We start from the raw sequence: 21,359 nt of genomic DNA on the forward strand, positions 1-21,359 counted from the left end.
ACTTGAGTCTAGGAATGGTCCTATTTTTCTGTTTGTATCCTCAGCCTCTAGTACAGTGCTATATATATATATATATATATATATATATATATATATATATATATATATATATATATATGTATATATACACATACATATATAGAGTAATGTTTAATATTTTTATAAATTTTTTATTATGAGTTTGACAAACATCAACAAAAACAAATCATTTGATTTGTAGGGAACAGAAAAAAATATTGTAGAAGAAACTATGACTCTATTACATACAGATTAAAGTTTTTTTAATTCACTCATTCTATAAACATTTATTAAGGAGTTGCTATGAACAAGGTACAATGCTAGGAGCTAGAGATTGAAAAGTAAAAATGAATGAGTTTCTGTCCTCAAAATGCTTACATATATGCAAATATGATATAAGATATTTAGAGACAAAGAGGGCATTAACAATAAGAGATGGGATCAGAAAAGGTTTCATGGAAGACTTGGCACTTGGGTTGAGCTGGGAAGGAAGATTATGATTCTGAAAGACAGAGATGAGGACAAAGTACCTTGCTGGCATGGAAAATTGTCTCTACAAAGTCATGATGCTAGAAGTTGGAATGTCAAGTTTAGAAAAATGCCAGCAATCTAACCAGCCATAACATAGTTTTTGAAGGGGAACTAAATGAAATAAGACTGCAAATGTCAGTTGGAGCTGAATTGTAAAAATCCTTAAATATCTAGCTAAGAATTTGTATTTTATTCTCAGGACATGGAAGCTTCTTGAGTAGAGATCTGGTGTGTGCACTAGCAAGATCTGTATGTTAGGGAAATTATTTGGCAGCTATTTAGAAGAAGGAGACTGAAAGCAAGGATGCTAATTAAGGAGTTTAACAATAGTCCAGGGGAGAAATCATGGCTGCCAAAATAGAAGGTGGTAATTTGAAAGGAGTGAAGGAAAAAACAATAATAATGCTGATGACTTGATCATGATGAAAACTGATATTTAAGTACATACATAGTGGGAGACTAGATTCTAGGAAAGAGGCTATGGCTGGACATTTAGATTTGCAGTTTGCAATGCATTCTGCATTGAAATGATATGTAAATTAATGGAAACTAACAAGATCAACAAGGGGAAGAGTGAAGGAGTATAGACAGAGAAGATGGGATGAGGAGAGAGAATTGAAAGATAACAAATGATGATTAACCATCAAGAAAGAATAAGAAAAACTGATTTGATGACATAAAAGAGCTAAACAAGAGCCACATCTTTAAAAGAAAAAACAAAGATAGAATTAAGGATAGTGTGGTCAGAAGTATTAAATCTACAGAATGGCCAAGGAGAACAAAGGTTGAAAAATGGCTATTTGTGGATTTAGCAATTGAGAGAGTAGTTTCAATAGTGATGCCAGACTGAAGGGATTCAAAATTGAATGGGTGGTGAGAAAATGCAATAGGTAGCATTTATATAGTGCTTTATAGTTTTCAATGTGCTTTATAGATACATCTCATTTTATCTTCATAATAAGACTGGACATAGGTACTATTATTATTCCCCATTTTATAGATAAGGGAACTAAGACAAAAATTAAAGGTTTTTCCCCAGGGTTATATTTATGAAATCATATTTGAAGGCATGTCTTCCTATCTCCAGATCCAGCCCTCTGTCCACTGCAACCATGTTTATTTGAGCACAAGACAACCTTGAAGATTGGGTCATGGCCTAGATTCTCTGCCACTTCTACCTACATTTCTAGTATACTTCTGAGGAAGATATAGGCATTCTTCTCATCAAAATGAACCAGTCTATTTGTTTTCTCAGCCTCTTTCATCTCCTTAAGTAGCTTTAAATATAAATCAGTATGTTTCTTTCATCCTCATTTTGGTTTCTTAGCTTAGCAAAAAGTATTACTTGACCCTTTTGTTTCTATCAGTTATCACCCTATAACTCTCCTCCCATTCAGTCTGAAATCCTAGAATCATTTACTTGGGTAGCTAATGTGACACACTGCTGCCAAGTTATGAGAGATTTTGTACAGTCACTCTTGTTTGGGGATGAATTAGACTAGAAAGGATTCTGAGGATCTTTCTAGACTATGTGAGGTCTCCAAACTGAATATTATTAAAGTATTGTCCAGTAGTCAAGATTGGCCTAGAAAAGTTTTCCACCATAATGTTTTTTTGTCTTTATTGCTCTAGCATTACTATGGAATCTAATGATAAGTGGCAGGTTTTAAAATGAATACAAAATAAGGAATACCAAAAAGGAATGGAAATGAGAAATGGTTTTTAAAATTTTTATTAAGAGCCAAATATCAAGGGAACTTGTGATATTGAATACAACAAATATTAGAAGCCAAAGTGATTTTCCCAAAATGAAAATCTGTTCATGCTACTCCTCTATTCAATAAAATCAAATGGTTTCTGTATACTTCTAGGATAAAATATTGACTTCTTTTTTGGCATTTAAAGTTCTTAATACCCTTATCCCAATACCCTTCAGGTCTCATTGTGCGATACTCTTCTCCAAATTGTCTTTCCTGCTATTTGTCATACATAATACTACATCTCCTACTTGAGTGTGTTCTATAGGCAGTCTCCCCATGTCTTGAATACTCAACATTCTGATTCCTTCAAGTTTTGATTCATGCACATACCTATATACACACATGTATAGATACTGCATGTAACTATATGATACCTGTGCTGTCTTCCTCTGCTAAACTGTGAGCTCTTTGACAATAGAAGCTGTTTTTTCTTTATCTTTCTATTGTCTTCAATTATAGTACCTGACCCAATTGCAAGTATTTAATTTATGTTTATTGATTGACTAATTAGTTGATATCAACATTCTGTGAAGATTCTCTAAGGGGAAAGTTATGAGTAATCTTCACTCCAGTATCAAGGCATAATATCAGGGCATTTGATCTGGTTCCAATTCTTGCCATGTTAGCTAGTGTCACTTTGCCCTCTCCCTTCATCAAATAAATATATCTTGTTTGCATTTGGAAGTCAGAAGCAGTAATAGTTAGCTTATATATTTGCTTTAGTTGACAAGGCTTGGATAGTTCATTCATTTCCCGAATCCAGGGCACCATTATTGTCAACATTATGGATTTAAATGATTGCAATCTGACATAGAGGAATGGAAATGACCACATTGAGAGGGAGAAAAAATAAACTGCAGTTTTCTTCAACGGGTAACACTTAAAATTGTTAAACACATTAAAATCACATTTACTAAATAGCAGAAGCTAATGAACACTGGAAATTCAAATGGAACACTGGAAATGCAAATGTGGAATATTACTGGGTAAGATGCTTATATGTAGAGATTTCTCATTGTTCAAAATGGTTGTATAGATTAAGGAAAGGAAACATCTGTTCAAGAGACAAATGAAATTTGGCAGTTTACTGTTGGTAGTTTTCCTCATGGATCTTTATTTTAAACATTTTCTCAAAATTTTCTTCCTCATATTATTAGACTTTGAATGTACTTCAACCTGACTCAAATATCTAAAAGGGTTAGGGATAGAGAGTAGGTGAGGAAAATCCATCTACCAATGCAAGTTAATTCTTTCTCTATAGTTTATAATCTTAGAGATTTCTCTAAAGCAGTGAGAGACTTAATGATCTGATCAATCAATATGTGTCAAAGGAAGGACTTGAATCTAGATCTTCTTGGATTCAAGAAAAAGATCTCTATCTACTACTTCATGCTACCACTCATATATAAAAACAGCAAGTGTCAGTCTGAAGTTGGAGTTTGGAGGACCTAAATAAAGATCCATGAGGAAAATTACCACCAGATCTGAATCCTTCCCAAACCTTCCTTTTCCTATCTCCTTCTTAGAATGTTTAGATTTTAATCTTTATTCCAATGAATGTCTTTTCTTCCTTTCTCCCTAGAAATATAATCAGTCCCATCCTTTTCCCAGCTGGTGTTCATTGCCTAGAAGTAATACAATCAACTTCAGATCCATGTGACATATTTCTCTAATTTATGGAGATTATATAAAGTGAAAAATTACTAATTTGTTAACAATAGATTAGGTTTCCAGTGTTAATAGCTTGGAAAATTCTTAACTTTTTAGATAGAGATTTGGTTCTATAGCCTAATATAAATTTAAATATTTCTTCATTTTTAGTGCTCATCAATTATATGTCCTCTAAAATTATAGAATTCTATATTGTATCCATGACCAAATTGGATGCCTCATGATCAATTTGATTTTATTTTGCTCTTGTTGAGTTGTTATGATATTTAATTGAGTGAACTGTGAAGCATTTGAATTTAATCATAAAAATGCCCCAAACTTGACCATGTCATAGAACATATGAGCATTCATTATTGGCACTTTAGGGCAGTGATAAGAACATGAAGAAATCAAAAATTGATTTCTAAGACTAAAAGTATAAGACTTTGCAGGTTTCCCTAATGTTTTAAGCAAATTTACTTCTTTATGTCAAACAAATATTTATCTTGATTGCTTGGCTTCAGCATCCCCCTTAAAATGAAAACTGTAAGAAGAACCAAACAATCAGAGCTAAGTGTCACAGGTACCTCTAGTTTGAGAAGTCCAGGACCAAAGTGAACTTCCAGGGTTCAGCTAGGTGGCGCAGTGGATAGAGCATCAGCCCTGGAGTCAGGAGTACTTGAGTTCAAATCCGACCTCAGACACTTAATAATTACCTGTGTGGCCTTGAGCAAGCCACTTAACCCCATTGCCTTGCAAAAACTAACTAACTAACTAAATAACTAAATAAATAAATAAAGTCAAAAGAAAAAATAAATAGAAGGCAGATGGATAGCTCACAGGTTTTCCTTGAAGAGACAAAGCAAGGATTTTTCTGGAGACTATCAAAGGTAGCAAGGAGGGAAGCAATACAGCATAGTTTTTCCCACATCTGCTCCAACAAAGACATAAAAAAATTCATGACACCAAATCATAACCAGGAAACTCAAAGAAAAAAATCATAAGTCAGTTTTCTAGTCCAGATTGGCAGAGGAAAATAGATGTCTGCAGACTCCAAGGACAGATTTAATTCAAGAGAGCATAGCACTGGAACCTGGAACTGGAAGAGAAGTGAGTAGCAGTGTGGTATGATTGTGACTATAGAATAGATAGATACCCAACTCAGTATGAGATCAGCAGCTGATTAATGAGGAAATGAAGTCCAGTCCAAGTGGGAACCTACAGTTTGAACACAGAACCTGGAAAGACTGAACCTGAAAAAAAAACCTGCAACAATTTATTGGAACTCAAAGCAGAGACAAAATCACATTTGTGTCAACCAGATCAAAACTGGGGTGAGTGAATGGACTTCATTCTGTATCAGACCTTTTGGGATCCATCTAAAGCCTGCAGATTCCTGACCAGGGCTATCCCTGAATAGCAATCACACCCACTAATTCTTTCAGTATTTAAGAATGTAATTCATCTGGGCGAGATTCTGGGCCTGAATTCATCGAAGACAAGTAGGCATTTCCTTTCTATATCTTTATTTATTTTGCTTATCAATTTCTATTAGTCATTTTTTTCTGGCATTTCCAAAACAAAGATCATTTTCCTTGACAAAGAAAAAAAAAGAGGAAGATAAAAACCAAGCATCTCTGTCTTCAGTCAATTATCATCTCAAGCAAAATTCCTGTCCCTTCTTTGATCCTTCTTTTTTTCTCCAAAATAACTTACAACAATATACCCTTCTGTTATTCTTATTCAGTCTGTAGTTAATTAAGTAACACTAAGTAAGTGACTATGATGTGCTTGGCACCATCTTTTATTTATTTTCTGCTTCCTGGACTTACTGCATTCTGTCCAGTTCATACAAAAGTACAATATGAAATAGTTGATGAGTTCTCTGTCAATGGAAATTTTTCTCTTTATATATCAGAATTTCATTTTTGAGTACCTTCTATGTCTCTTGGTCAAACTTCCCCTGAACAATTTTAGAAAGAATGTCAAATTTGTTTATAAATTTTAGAAATCTATTCTTTGTGTTCTCTTTTTCTTCTTAGTCACTCACACTCTTCCACTCCCCAACATACCCCTGCTTTACCTTATATCCCTTGTTTCCCCATTGAAAGCTCTCTTCTGTTTCCTGTAAAACATTTCTTGTTGGCTGAAAAAGCATAAGAAATATACTATTTTAGGAATATGAAAAGCGTTTGTTGATTGTCTCCCACCATAACCCCAACAAAATATCATTCATCTTTCTCCAGAGACTTAGTGGTACTTTCTGCCCTGGACGACTCCTTCTGACTTGCAGGAAACTGCAGCCCTAATTTCTTGTATGCTCAGATATATTGCACTTTGGTGATGGAGTGATTCTGCACGAAAATCATTTGAATAGTTTGGATAATCCCAAATAGAATATTTTTTTTTGCCTCTTTTTTCCCTATCTTCCCATAGTAAAAATCAATTATCACCTTAAGTAATTAGGTAGCTCCTCCAAATTATTTAACTACTTCAAATATAACCATTCACAAATATAATAAAATTGTTCAATAGGTTAATGCCTGATGCTAACAAGGATAAAATAGTTCATTGGTCCCACATGACTAACTAATCTTGATCTGATCCATGGCTACCATTCATATCCCCAAATCTAGCAACGTGCCTGGTAAACATGTGCCATTAATCACAAAATAATTTGGATGCAAAAATAATATCAGTGAAACTCTATCCCCATCATTGGAAAATGGTCTATATGAGAGTGAGACAATAGTAGCTTAGTAAGAATAGTGAATTGTTACGCTGTAAATGTCATCCATAATTTTTTGTTGTTGCTGTTATAATTGTTGTTTTATTCAAATACTCAAGTCTGAGCCCTGGTTATATCCATATTACTAAGAAATATTATTTTTATTGCTTTATCTGTTTATTTATCAGTATTATCTAATATTGTGAAGGTCCAAATACTACAAAAAATAAGCATTTTTCTCAAAATCAAAAGTGACTAAAATAACATTAATTAAATAAATTTTATTTTTAAAGGATTTTAAAAGGTTCAGCAGCTAGATACTGTGCTCATGTGTTAAAGAACTGTTAACAAAGTCTAGTGCTTTTTACTTCTTTTTGTTAAAAGAAGTTGCTAAATATTTTCTTCACTTAATTTTTAATTTCATTTTAGCAATAAGTGAAAATGTGTGAAGAAAATATATTTTTCTTTTTTTCATAAAAGCTAACTAAGGCAGCCATATTTAAGTTAACAGTTGTTATGACACAAGAATAGCAATTGTTGAAGCATTTTGATTTCAATAATTTCACTTGATCAACTTTTTTAATTTGAGCAAAGATACTAAACTTTTTCAGTGGTATCAATCTCTAAAAGTCAACAGGTAACCTTGGTAAATAGATTCAATTAAATATTTTTAACTGGGCAACATTTTATTTGATCAGAATCAATAAGATTTAATTGAAATAATGCTAATGATACAAAAGTTTCCAAAAAGGGGATGAATGAATTGAGTCACTATGTTATAGGCTGGTGAACTTGACTTTAATTTCTGACCAAATTCCAGAATATACTATTATGGTTTGTGGGAATTTAAAAAGTGTTGAAAAACTAAATAAATGTGTAAATAAACAAATAAATAGATATCTGAATAAATAAATGAAAGGAAAGTGGTAATCACTAAGAGCCTTGCTACCTACATCAACCAAAAGTGATGCTAGGTTAACCTTATTTACTTTATTAGCAGAGCCTCTAGACCGAGAAATGATGATGTTGATGAGGATAACTAACATTCATATAGAACTTAGAATGCTCTACTTTAAACTTACCTCATTTGATCCTCACAGCAATATGAGAGGCAGGTACTATTAATATCTCCATTTCACAGATGAAAAAATTGAGGCAAAGTGTGGTTAAGTGATATGCCAGGGTAACACAGCTAGTAAAGTCTTCAGACAGATTTGAATTCAATTCTTCCCAACTCTAGTGCTCTAATCACAGTACCACCTAGCTACCCCTGATCAGAAGAAAGCCATAAATATAACTATCTTTCAAGACAATATTTTGACAGTCATGTTCTTCTTGTGACTGAAACAGAAACATGCTATTATAGTTAAATAGATTTGTGACCATTTAAATGGTGATAGCCAAAGAGTTTTCATCAATGGACAAGTGTCAATGTGGAGAGAGAGAATTCTAGTGTATTATCCCAGGTATTTGTACTTGGCCTTATGCTATTCAACATTATTTGAATAAAAGCATAGCTTTCAAATTAATTAAAATTTTATATGGGGAAGAAGATGAGAGGGCAGCCATCATGTTAGATAACATAATTAGTTTCCAAAAGAACTTTTTTTCAGGCTAGGAAAGGAATTTAATTAAGATAAATGCAAATTTTTTCACTTAGGTTCAAAAAATCAATTGCACAGGGATAGGACTAGAGGAGGAAACATTAGAGAATAGTTTATATGAAAAAAAAGCCTCACCATTATTCAATAATAGGATCTTGTAATGAATAAAGCTGAAGCAATCTTAGACTGCATTAAAAGGATCTGCCTTAAACCACATCCAGTTTGAGAAAGGCAGTAGTCCTCTATATTCTTTATAAAACCAAGGTTGGAAAAGATGGACCTTGAATTATAAGTTCAATGGGAATAGAGAGCAGACTGGAAATAAAGTTTTTGGAGACTGAAAGAAATAGAGAAGTTTTGCCTAGAAAAGAAAAGACTAAGGGAATTCTATGATAACTGTATTTGAATATTTAGAGTGGTAACATATGAAAGAGTTATTCTTTTTCTCTTCAAAGGGCAGTACTGAAGAATGTATGGGAGTTCCTTAAACATAAAATTAAGACCTATGTAACTACTGAAATAATAAAAGAAGGAAAAATTTCCTCACAATTAGAACCATTCAGAATTGCAATGATCTACCTCAACTGATATAAAGCTTCCTTTCAATAGAAAATTTCAACCAGAGACTGATCCATTCTCAAGTATATAGTAGAGAGGATTTTTGTGCGGTTACAGATTGGACAGGATAACCTTAATAGATTTTAACTCAGATTTAGTAATACTGTGAGTTTGAGAGCTGTTACAATCTGATTTCTGAAAAAATAATAATTACAATTTTCTTGGTTTCTTTTTGTGACATGTTAAAGTTAAAAACCAGTGATTAAATAGTTTTTTGCCCTACATGATCTGCTTTGAAAATCTCCAAGATTGTAATCAGGAAAGAATGAAGCTACATTACCAGTTCCTGATGCCAAAATACAATTGTTGTGCTTTAATCCAAAGTGGCAATATTTTGTTATAAAATAGCTTCAACGGCTTGAATCTCAAACCACAAAAAAATACGTAATCAGAGCTGAAGCATATAGCCATAGGCCAAGAATGGACACCCTATATTTCATAATGATTTGGCAGTTTTTTTTAGAGTACTTTAAACTGGCCAAGCTTTTCTAAAATGTAATAAATATCAAGAGCTTCAAACAATGAATAAATGTTCACTTATCTTCCTACCCTTTGAAAACACCACAAAGGTAATTGCCCTCATAATTTTAAACCACAGCTATACTTCAGGTCAACATGTGAATCCTATGGATTTGCATTTTATGTATATATTCTAAATACATTTTTCTCCCCTCTACTTTAGATTGAGCTCTGTGAATCTAGAATCAGCTGTGCCATATCATACTGATGGAGATCTTGCAGAGGCCGTGGAACTTTGTCAATGTCCTCCAGGGTACAGCGGCTCCTCTTGTGAGGTAGGTTTCTAAGAAGAATTAAAATATTTTATCTCAAATATATTCTGACTAGATGATAGCCCAATTGTCTCCAATAATCTGTTGTCATTCATTACATGTTATATACAAATCAACACATTTGAATGCCATTTGAAAGCATAATATTTGATATTTATTTTTGCAAAAGAATGATTCTCAAGTTTAAATTGAAAATATTATTTTTTTTTTGTCATCCCATCGGAATCTTGTTCTAGAAATACATGTCATTTCTTTAAGAATATTGTGAGCCAATTAAATCATCAATGTACTATTAAACAAAATGTATGTAAACTAAGACTGGAAGGCCCCAAAATTACAGAGGCCATTTCCCATCATTTCCATTTCAATCATTAAAGGATATTATCCCTGAAATCCTTTACCTTTCCTGCTTTTCCCTATTCTACATCATGTTTTCTCTGCTTCAGCCCCCAAATAAATGTCAATGCATTTCCTAAAGTGCAAACTGATTAGAGGCTCAGAAAACGTTAGATTGAGGAGGAAGATCTTACTTCAGCAATTTTTCTACAGCTTTTCTCATTTATATGGCGATGAGATTCTGAAGCACAGGGGTTGTTTATTAGAGCACCTGAATATTTTAGATTATACTGAGATTGATGTGTTCTTTTATAACTTGCACACCAGCTCCTCAAAGTCCCAACCCAGTAACCTTTGAATATAGTATTTTTTATTTATTCTTGTAGTTTCTTCCCTTTTGTGTGTTTCTAGAATGCTTTTGAAAGGCTGTTGAGTATACTTATACCTTAAGCATGTATAAACAAGCATGAACTCTGCATCACTCTCACATATATGCATATGTTCAGAAGCATAGTAGTAGGGTATGGCTTGAGGTAAATAAGAGCTTAAATCTTACAAAACCATTGCCTGCAAGGAAACATTTGCTAATGCCAAGATGTTCCACTTCAGGATACTACAAACAGAATGCCATTTATACAAGTTATGTAAGCATTTGTTTGTCAGCTACCTTTTTCTTTAAAATATTATATGTTTCTATATGTTAGATATTCTTACAATTATATTCATATCAAGTTTTTTTTAATAACTGGAAAACCGCAGGGAATTTGTAGTGCCACCATGTATACCAAAGCCTATGAATAGAAAAATGGAGAGATGCACTTAGTTCTGAATATCATAATTTTCCTTTACATTAGAGAACATATTTTGAAAACTGTGTGGTATATTGAGAATGGTTTCAGATTCAAAGGGACTGTGGTTAGGAAAATCAATCAAATAAATAAGAAGAAATATTTATTAATTGCCTAAATTGAGTAGTGTCTCATTCCCTGAGGGACCTAACCATTCATATATATATGTATATACCAATTACCTACCCCAGCACCAGTTACATCATAGACAGAGTTTAATAGAAATAAACAGTTGATTAACTGTTTGATTGATATAAAAATGATGAAGCACTCATTCATGAAAACAATAAGTACCATAAGAGTTCAAAGGAGAGAGAAACCTTATGGATATGAGGATTTAGGGAAACCTTCATGAAGAAAGACTCAAACTGGGCTTTGAATATGTAGGATTGTATATGTTGTATATGAAGATTATATTCTATGTGTAGCATGAGCAAGAAAATTGATGAAATCACATATCATTTGAAGAAGTATTGAAGTTAAGTTATTTAGCCAGTAAATTAAGAGACTTTTTTTTAAAAGTCTCATCTTTTTTGACCTCTCAGGAACAACTGATAATGATGATTACTTTCTCCTCCTGGACAATATTTGTTCTCTAGGTTTTTGTGATACTACTCTGACCTCATTCTCCTACCATTCTCTTTTCCTGGTATATGGGTGTTCCTAAAACTCTGTCCTTTGTCCAATTCATGTTTTCCTCTATACCTGTGCTTATTAATCTTAGATCCATGGAATTTTCTCCATTCTCCACCCCATTCTTGCTCTGCAAAGAGATCTGTGGATAGATTTCTGGATGCCTGTAAATTTGGATGGAATTTTTAAAAAAATTCAATATTTATAATTCTATGTATTTATTTTATGCATTAAAAGCATTGTTCTGAGAGTTCTATAGCATTTCTTAGGCTGCAAAGGGACCCATAACTAAAATATAAAAATTAAGAATCCTTGCTCAATAATATTTTGGGGGATAAATATATTGACTCCCATGGGTTGATAGCTGAATTTTTTTAAGGACCTATCACTTACCAGTTTGGATTCCTGAGACAGGGTCACATAATACTAATAGAGTCAATTGGCTAGGTGGTACAGTGGTTAGAGCACCAGCCCTGGAGTACCTGAGTTCAAATATGGCCTCAGATACTTAATAATTTACTAGCTGTATGGCCTTGGGCAAGCCACTTATCCCCATTTGCCTTGCAAAAAAAAATACTAAAAAAAAAGAGTCAATTAACAGTAGAATAAGAAGGGATAGTCAGGTGGTACATTGGATAAAGTTTTGGCCCTGGAGTCAGGAGGACCTGAGAGCAAATCCAATCTCAGTCACTTGATACATACTAGTAGTGTGACCTTGGGCCAGTCACTTAACCCCATTGACTTCCAAAAGCCAAATAAAAAAAAAAAGAAAAGAGTAAAGCAAAAATCATTTATGCTAGACAATTAGGACACATTACAAGAGGGATGGCAAGCTATCCTGAGCATGATATGAGAGTCTCCATATAGAGAGATTTTTAGGGTGGATTCATAAACTAAATATTATTCAAATATAATCAAATATTATTCAAAATAACACTATATGGAATAAAGACAAGAAAGATGGCTATTCATAAAATACATGTGGTCGTACAAAAACAACAATATACTTACTGGAGAAAATATATTCTTAGCTACAAGAAATAGAAGAGAATTATAATCCAAGTACAGCTGGTCTCACTTAAAGAAATCTGCCTACTGGGTCAGAGAGGGAGAAGAACTTTCCCAGGACTCTGGAAGTTTGGCAGCTAAGCATTTCAGTACCAAGAAGAGACTGAATGAGACACTGAAGAACATTAAATGCTGTAGCTGTGTCCTTCTGTCCATTTACAATAAATGACTGAAGTTAATATTCTTAAAACAGGGTAATTCATGGAACAAAATCAACAGGGAATTGATATGGGATACTAAGGCAAAAGTAGCAAGGGGTTACTATTGGAAACTGTCTACCTCAGGAGGTTTGGTAAAGCCAGTCCCTGGATCATCTGGGAGGGGTCTTTGTCCATTTCTGCAACAGGTTCAATTATAATCTCCATGGAGATGCATTCCAAATCTGCTTTTCTTCTGAATTCCAGTTTTGCATTACCAACTACCTCCTGAACATCTGAAACTATATATCCCTGAGGCATTTCAAATCCATCTTGTCCAAGAGAGAACCTAATATCTTTCCCCTAAAATCTTCTATACTTTTGAACTTTCCTAGACCACCAGCATCCTCCCAGCCATGGAAGTTCAAAATCTCCAGCACGGCCTTTTCTTCTTACTCCCAATCTCTGCTTTCCAAACCTTCTCATTTATACATATATTCACATCATTTCTCATCATGTCCTCTTCTTCACTCATACAACTGCCTTCTCACCTAGCACCTGAACAACTTAACAATCTTAAAATTGCTCCTTGCCTTACTGACTTCTCACTATAATCCAACCTCCATTCAGAGTGATTTCCCTATTATAGGTTATAAGTATGAGGCAGAGGTTAGATCACCTGGATAAGGAAGATTCCTCTCCCTCACTTCAAATCTGATCTCAGAAATTACTAACTATATGACCCTAGACAAGTCATTTAACCTTGACTGCCTCAGTTTCCTTAGCTGTAAAATTAACTTTGAAGGAAATTACATACGACTCCATTATCTTTGCCCCAAACAACCCAAATAGGGTCATGAAGAGTCAGATGTGACTGAACAACAAGGCATGGCTATATTCCCACTACCAAATAATTATCATTTATTAATAATAAATTAATCAATTACCAATCAAATGCAATGCCCTTTGTTTGGCATTTAAAGCTCTTTACTGCTTCCTTCCTTTCCAGTCTCCTCATAGTAGAAGATTTTTTTCCACATATTCTACAAAGTCAGGTATATTGACCTTCTTTTGCTTTTCCTCATACAGATTATTATTCCATTTAAATTGGCAGTGCCCAGCATGCTCTCCCTCTTCACCACCAATTCTTAAAATCCCTGGTTTCCTTTAAGAATCAGATCAATCAACATCTCCCCTAAAAGACCTTTTCAGCTCACCCCAATTATGCATTCTATCCCTTCCAGTTACCTTCTAACTGTGTAATAAAACAGTAGTTTTAGAATTCAAATGTGAACTCCTTGAGGGTGGGGAGACTGTTTACCTTTGTTGTTTCCCCAGGGTTTAGTGATCCCAGGCACATTGTATTTCATAAAATCTCTTTTATTTGATTGATTAATGAATACCTTCCTTTCCTTTTGAAAACAAATTTCCCCATAGAATTTTGGGCAGAGTCTTTTCATGTTTGTATTCCCAGACCCTAACTCAGTGCTTAGGTAGGGAACAGGCACTTAAATTATATACTTTTTGAATCCATATCCTTAATTTCCAGTGAAATTCATTTAAAGAATGCATATCTATAATGAAACATAAAATATGCAATATTTGAAATAACAAGTAACATGAATCTATCACAATCTATCATTTCAGGACCTTATCTTCCTTCTTTTTCAATTTACAAATTAAAAAAAGGTAGCTTCTCAATGCAAAATAATGAGATAGTTTCAGAATTAGAAAAAAAACTTTAAAGGTTATTCAAATATCTTTCAAACCTATTTTTCCAATCAATCAATATTTTTAAAGTGCCTACTATGTGCTGGGCACTCTTTTAATTAGGGTTACAATTGTTTGTAAAAGACCTTAATTTTAAAAGACTGAGGTCTCCCACTGAATGCAGGGTAATCTCCAATTATCCTAGCCACTGGATCTGCATAATTTTAGAGGAGAAAGTAAACTTGGTGACTTTACACAGCCTCCCTTCAATTTACTTGAATATCATAGCTTCACCTCCCTATGTCACCTTCCCAAGGACAAACAAGGTGTTTTTGGTTTGTTTCTTTGGTTTGTTTTTTTGTCCATCATTCTGGAAGAAGACTGACATCAGGGAGGTGATGCCATGACAAGCCTGTGATTTGAATTTGAGTGAATGGGCACTGTGCTAAGTCAACAGTCTCATTTTCTCCTTCAGAACCATCTGGGTTCAGATATGAATCAGAACAATAAGAGATGGCCCTAGATTCAAGGCAATCAGGGTTAAGTGACTAGCCCAAGGTCTTACAGCTAGTGTGTCTGAGGACATACAACTTTAGCTTGGGATACAAAAAAGGCAAAAGATGCCTTTTCCTGCCCTTAAGCAGTTTACTTAACTCTGTAGCCTCACAGAAAACAAAAACAAACAAAAAATGGAGACTTCTGCAAATTGATATAAACAAAGCAGGATAGAAAGTAATAAACAAAGAGAAGGCACAGAGTGTTTGAGAAAAGCTTCCTTTTGAAAGGAAGATTTCAATTGGTAATCCAGGGAGAACAGTGCCTTCCAGGTATATGGGACAATCAGACAAAAATGCCTCCAGGCAAGAGATGGAGTGTCTTATCTATGAAACCACCAGGAGGTCAGTATTTCTAGGTCAGAGAGTATGTGTGTGGGTGTGTAAGTTATAAGAAGATTGGAAAGTAAAAGGAGGCTAGGTTATGAAGGGCTTTGAAAGCCAAATAGCATTTTGTTTTTGTTCCTAGCTTCAATAAGAAGCCACTAGAATAGATTGAGGGGGAAAGGGAACATGATTAGATCTACATTTTAGGAAAATCACTTTAAGCATCTAAATGGAGAACAGATAGGAGAGGGAAGACATTTGAAGCTGATATAGTTGTTATAATAGAGGAGGTCTGATATGATGTCAGTCTGCCCTCCAATAGTCTTAGTGTCAGAGGGGAGAAGGAATCATATTCAAGAGATGTGCAAACAAGAATATTTTAGTAATGTATAAAAAAATTCATTTGTAAAAATAAAAATAAATAAATACATTTTTTAAAAAAGAGATGTGCAAAGGTCAAATTGACAGCCTTTGACAATAGTTAGGATGGAGGTGGTGGGGGGTGAGAAATGAATGAAAAGAAAAACCTGCTAGAGTGAGAGAAAATTGTACATTTTATTCATGAACCTTGCAAGATACACCTTACAAGATACGGGTACCTCACCTAGGCATGAGGCACAAATTAGTCTTGGAACCTCAGGTAATTTATAGTCTTCAGAAACTCTTTCCCCTCCCTCTTGGATGTTCATAGGCTCTCAGAGTTTGAGTAACAATCTAAGAGGTCCACCCATTCCATGATATGCCCCTAACATAATCCCCCCACATCAATCATACCATGTGTGATATGCTAATGAACCCTGGTCCTCACAAGGGTTGTGCGGGTTAAGATTCAATTACCTAATTGCACAAATTCAGTTGCATTAGGTCAAGATCTCTAGGTCACTCTTGACTGGTTGAGAACCAGTTTGGGGTTTACTATCCCAGGAATAGGATTAGGAAAACTCTCCCAGTCTTGTGATTGGCTGGGCCATTCCCCCTTTGTAATGGATTCCCTAAGGGCTCCCCTCCATACCCTACATTCCTCACACTCCTAAATTCTGAATTTGAGTGACTGAGAGAATAGTGTGGCCCTTTATAATAATGGGGGAGGTAAAGGGCCAGGGAAGGGAAGGAGGGTTTTATAGGAGGCATAATAAGTTCTATTTTGGTTATATTGAATTTAAAATGTCTACTGGACTAGTTTGAGATGTTTTAAAGGCTATTGGAGATGCAATCTTGGAGATTAAGGGGCGGCTAGATGGCTCAGTGGATAAAGCAAGGGCCCTGGAGTCAGGAGTACCTGAGTTGAAATCCAGCCTCGGACACTTAATAATTACCTAGCTGTGTGGCCTTGGGCAAGCCACTTAACTCCATTGCCTTGCCAGAAAAAAAAAAACTAAACTAAAAAAAATTGGAGATTAGCAGAGAGATTAGGACAGAAAAAGTAATTTTAGAATCATCAGCATAAAGATGGTAATTAAAACTATGGGAGATGAAGTCATCAAGTGAAGTAGTGTAGAGGGAAAAGTGAAAAGGGCCTAGGATAGAAGTGTGAGGGATAGGTATGGTAAAAGGACAGATACCACAAAGGAGACAGAGGAATGGTCAAATAAGAGGAAAGCTAGGACCTAGTGGTATCCAAAAAACTAGAGAACAGAGAGTCTAATAGAGGAAGTGAAGTCAAGGAGATAAAGGATTAAGAAAAAAATCATACTATTTGGCAACTAAGAGATCCTTAGTAACTTTGGAAGGAGCTGTTTACTGGAATGATAAGGTAAGAAAACTAGATTGCTAGGGATATAGTAGAGAATGAGAGGAAAAAACATGGAGGCACAAATTCTAGCATGACTTTTTTGAAGACTATAGCTAAAATAGACAGAAGAGCTATAAGAAGATAGCTAACAAGGATGGAAGGATCAAGTGAAGAATTTTTCAGGCTGGAAGTGATATGACCATGCCTATAGGCAATAAGAAGAATCTGAGGTTCAGAGATATTAGATGACTTAGACAAATTCCTAAAGCTAGCTTATAAAACAAAACAAAACAAAAATATCAGAACTAGAAGCCTAAAATCTTCCTGACTCCTAATCTAGAGGGATTGTTTTCCTCCTCTACAATGCTGTTAAAATGTAATTTCATTGAGGACAGCATAGAATTCTAGATATTCTGTGGAAATTCCAAGAAAATAGAAGAAAAAGCTCATTGAATAAACATAATGGTTTAGTGCACGTAATTTAAGTCATTGACAATCAATCAGCAAACTTTTATTTTGCTCCTACTAGCCTTAAGGCATTGTAATAGGGACTAAAAACCACAGTGAAGCAGTTCCCTCTCTTTGAGGAACTTAATTTGAATTGGTTGAGACAAATATATATAAGTATATTCAAGATAAATAAAAATAAATACAATGTAATCAAGAAGGAGAACACTAGAAGCTGGGGAAACAAGAAAGGTTGAGTTTACAAAGTGTCACTTGAACTGAACAGAATTATAAGAACCAAAGGGGAAGTGGGGAGAGTTCTTTCATTCTAGGGCCAGGAGAGGGAGGGAAAGCTGTCAGTCCAAAGCCATGTGGATGAGAGATGGGCAGTCACATACAGAAATAATAAAGTCAATTTGAAGTGGTAAAAAGAGGTGAAGGAGATTGATGTGTTATATGGCTGTAAAGGTAGGTTAAGGTCAAGTTATTTTAATCAAATTCAGTATTTAACAGGGGAAAACAAAATGGTTGCTTATCTCACAAAAGAAAAGATGAGAAAAAGACAATAAAAGAGATTAATACAAAAATAAAATAAAAGGCTAACACAAAGCTTTTTAGTCATATCTTCAAACATTTCCCACAGTAAAAGAAACACTTCTGACAGTATAATATCTACATAGTTCACTTTGATGAACACATTTTCAAATTAAAAACCTCCTCTAGTATTCTCTTCCAATTTTTCCTGTAGAGAATACCTCATTTCTAAAGAACATTCTAAGTTGTTATATCTTTCCCATAGGCATGATAATATTTAGAAACATCTTTCAAGTGAAAAAATGAATTTTGGAGAGTCAAATGGTCTGCATGGTAGACCTGAGAAATGATACAGTATCAATCTTTGTTATTATATTTATAATTTTTATTTATTTTTAGACCATGACATCAAGGAGGTGATGCCATGACAAGCATGTAAATAGCATTTTGAGTGAGGGGGATGCTGTGTTAAGTCACCAGCCTCACTTTCAACTCCAGAATCATCTGAATCCAGTGACCAGATATGAATCGGAAAAATTGGAGATGGCACTGGATGCAAGGCAATCAGGGTTTAGTGACTTGTCCAAGGTCACACAACTAATAAAAGTCAAGACAGGGTTACAACTCCCTCCTGACTTCAAGGCCAATGCTCTTTCCACTTCACCAATTAATTGCCCTACAATCTTTGTTATTATAAAACATGTGTAGAATAAGGATTCTTTGTGTCAAAGTACTTAAATATATATACTGACATTTGAAGTATTTAAATTCCTTATGGTCTAAGAAAAAATCTTAAAAATATATACTGTCCATGATACTCTCTGTAAATACCACATACACACACACATATAAACACATATACATACACATGTAACCAAAAAGTCTGTTGCCAGGTATATCCCTTATATAGGGGTTGTTTTACACACACACACACACACACACACACACACACACACACACACACACAAACAAACATGCAAAGTTATACATGAATTTGGAGGAAGGGAATTTTTTTCCTAAGTATGACTATGACATGAATATAAAAATCACTAATATTTTTTAAATAATAAAATCTTTATTTAAATTTAAATAATAAAAGAACCTTAGAAGAGGTAGAAGAAGGAGAGATAAGGAAAAATATTCTGTATGCAGAGGGCAAAGTTTCCTAGGTAACACTGTATCACCATGACTATTTATTCTGAAATAAAAAGAAAAATATCCTAAAAGCTCAATGCCCTTATTAGAACAAATATTAAGTACATTTTGGATATGAGGTGTCAATATGATTAATACAGATATTTTAGAGCTTCTGGTCTAAAATGGGTAATATGGATGAGAACAAATATATAAAAGGATAGACAAGGAACATTATATGTAATTTTCTTTTAATTAAATGCATGCAATGAAGAAAATCAATCTGTGATATATGAACAATCATAACAATGTAGTGGATGAAGAGGGCAGATCCATCTTAAGAACATACTTATAGGAAAGAGAAGCACAAGGTGAGGGAAGGCACATTTTTCTAAAAATGGATGAGAATTCCAAGAGAAAGAGATCTAGAGGCTTCTGAAATGAAGAAATTATGAGAGGAGGAGCTCATCTGAAAAAAAAGGGAAAACTTCTATTGTAAATGACTCCTATTTATTTTCTTTGTGTATATATAGGGACAAAAGTTTATGTACATATATGTACATATGTACATAAACTTTTGTTCTTAAATTTTCTTTCTTAGTTGTGAAGGGGGAGGTAGGAGAAAAAGAGGATAGATTTTTGCTGACTAAAACATGTACATTTTTTTAAAAGAATCATTCTTGATAGGGAAAGGAATAAAAAACAAATAATGATGTCAGTCTTAGATATTGTGATTTGTTGCATTCGATTTTTAGTGAGACTTTCTGAAGAGTCTTTAATTTGATTATTTTTCTACCTGCTTTATCAATATTTTGTCTTCTGGCTCTTTCCTAATTTCTACTTTTTTGTCTTGAAACTGTCATTCTTCCATTACTCATTTCTATGCTTTTTCTGTACCATTTCAGAAGAAAGTTCATGCTAATGTTTCCTCTAATTTCACACCTACCAAAAAAACTAAGGTCAGTACAAAGCCTCAAAATCAGGAGAAATAGCTCTATAGTAATGATTCAATAACTTCTTCCACCTGACAAGTCTGTTTGCTGAACTGGTTTGCTAAAAATTTCTTGGAATTTAATCAAAAACAGAAACAAAAATGTTTTATAGCTATCAACTTGACTAAGATGTTCATTCTCTCTCTCTCTCTCTCTCTCTCTCTCTAACAGTCTTGTTGGCCTGGACATAGACGAGTTAATGGTACAATTTTCAATGGCATCTGTGACCCATGTCAATGCTTTGGTCATGCAGAGGCATGTGATGACATCACAGGAGAATGCATGGTAAGTGTTCCTGCCTTTAGTGACTTTGATTGACAGTACTAAGATCTGCTCAATATATCCTGCAATTGAATGACCACCTTTGGGACCTCAAGCACTTGAGGAAAGAAGTGTTTTGACAAGAAAGATCTTTATATCGAACTGCTTTGCAAGTTAAGAATGCCCTTGTATCAGAATGTGGTCGGTTTGACAAATAAGCAAGAAGAGTTTATTTATATTAGATTCAAGTGTTGAACTAGAATAAATAGAAAGGTGATATGAGTGATGACAAGGACATTTACATAAGGTTTGAATATAATATTTCATTTCCTCACTCATTTGAACTGTGTTTAACATATTCTGTTTAAGTGGTAAGTCATCCCTCGAACCCTATTATAACAGGAAAATGGGATCATTGAAAGTGGTATTACTCAATGATATTTTTATGAACTAGATTAATAAATACTCTTAATTATGATCTACTGTGTTAGTTGTTATGTTGTTGTTCTTTATTATTAAAAAATACTTGAATTCTGAACTAAATACAAAGGAACATAATTTGTTGTTGTTGGTTTTTTCGAAATATCTAATGTATATTCTCACTAGCTGCCTACTTATTCAACAATTAAGTCCATGCCATTATCCTGAAAAATTCTACCCAGGACAGAGCTCTTTCTATCCCACTAAGAAGCCTTTTGGTTTGGTGAATTACACTGAATACACTGCTCTGATTAACTCAAGGGCATTTTAGTTTTATATTGTCTGACATGGCATGAAGCTTGAAACAACATTTCTCATTTCATTAGTCTTGCAGAAACACAATTTGAGCCAGTGCCAATTTAGCAAGATATCATACTCTCATTTCCCTGCAGAATTTCAGGCAGTGTCTGTATTGTCTGTATTTCTTAATGTTCTCTCTTTCTCTAGTGTCCCCCCTCCCCCCATT

At 34.2% G+C, this 21,359-nt stretch overlaps 1 protein-coding gene across 5 annotated transcripts in view; it reads left to right on the plus strand.

The window, feature by feature from the left end:
* LAMA2 (laminin subunit alpha 2) overlaps positions 1–21,359 on the plus strand; it is an 811,978-nt gene that overhangs the window by 495,132 nt on the left and 295,487 nt on the right. For all 5 annotated transcript variants that reach the window (XM_074187557.1, XM_074187558.1, XM_074187559.1 and 2 more), the window contains exons 15-16: positions 9,592–9,703; positions 20,324–20,437. In XM_074187557.1, coding sequence (XP_074043658.1) covers positions 9,592–9,703; positions 20,324–20,437 — 226 coding nt within the window. The remainder of the gene's footprint in view (positions 1–9,591; positions 9,704–20,323; positions 20,438–21,359) is intronic.

The sequence above is a fragment of the Macrotis lagotis genome, chromosome 5 (genome assembly GCF_037893015.1).
Source record: "Macrotis lagotis isolate mMagLag1 chromosome 5, bilby.v1.9.chrom.fasta, whole genome shotgun sequence".
In the NCBI taxonomy this organism is placed as follows: domain Eukaryota; kingdom Metazoa; phylum Chordata; class Mammalia; order Peramelemorphia; family Peramelidae; genus Macrotis; species Macrotis lagotis.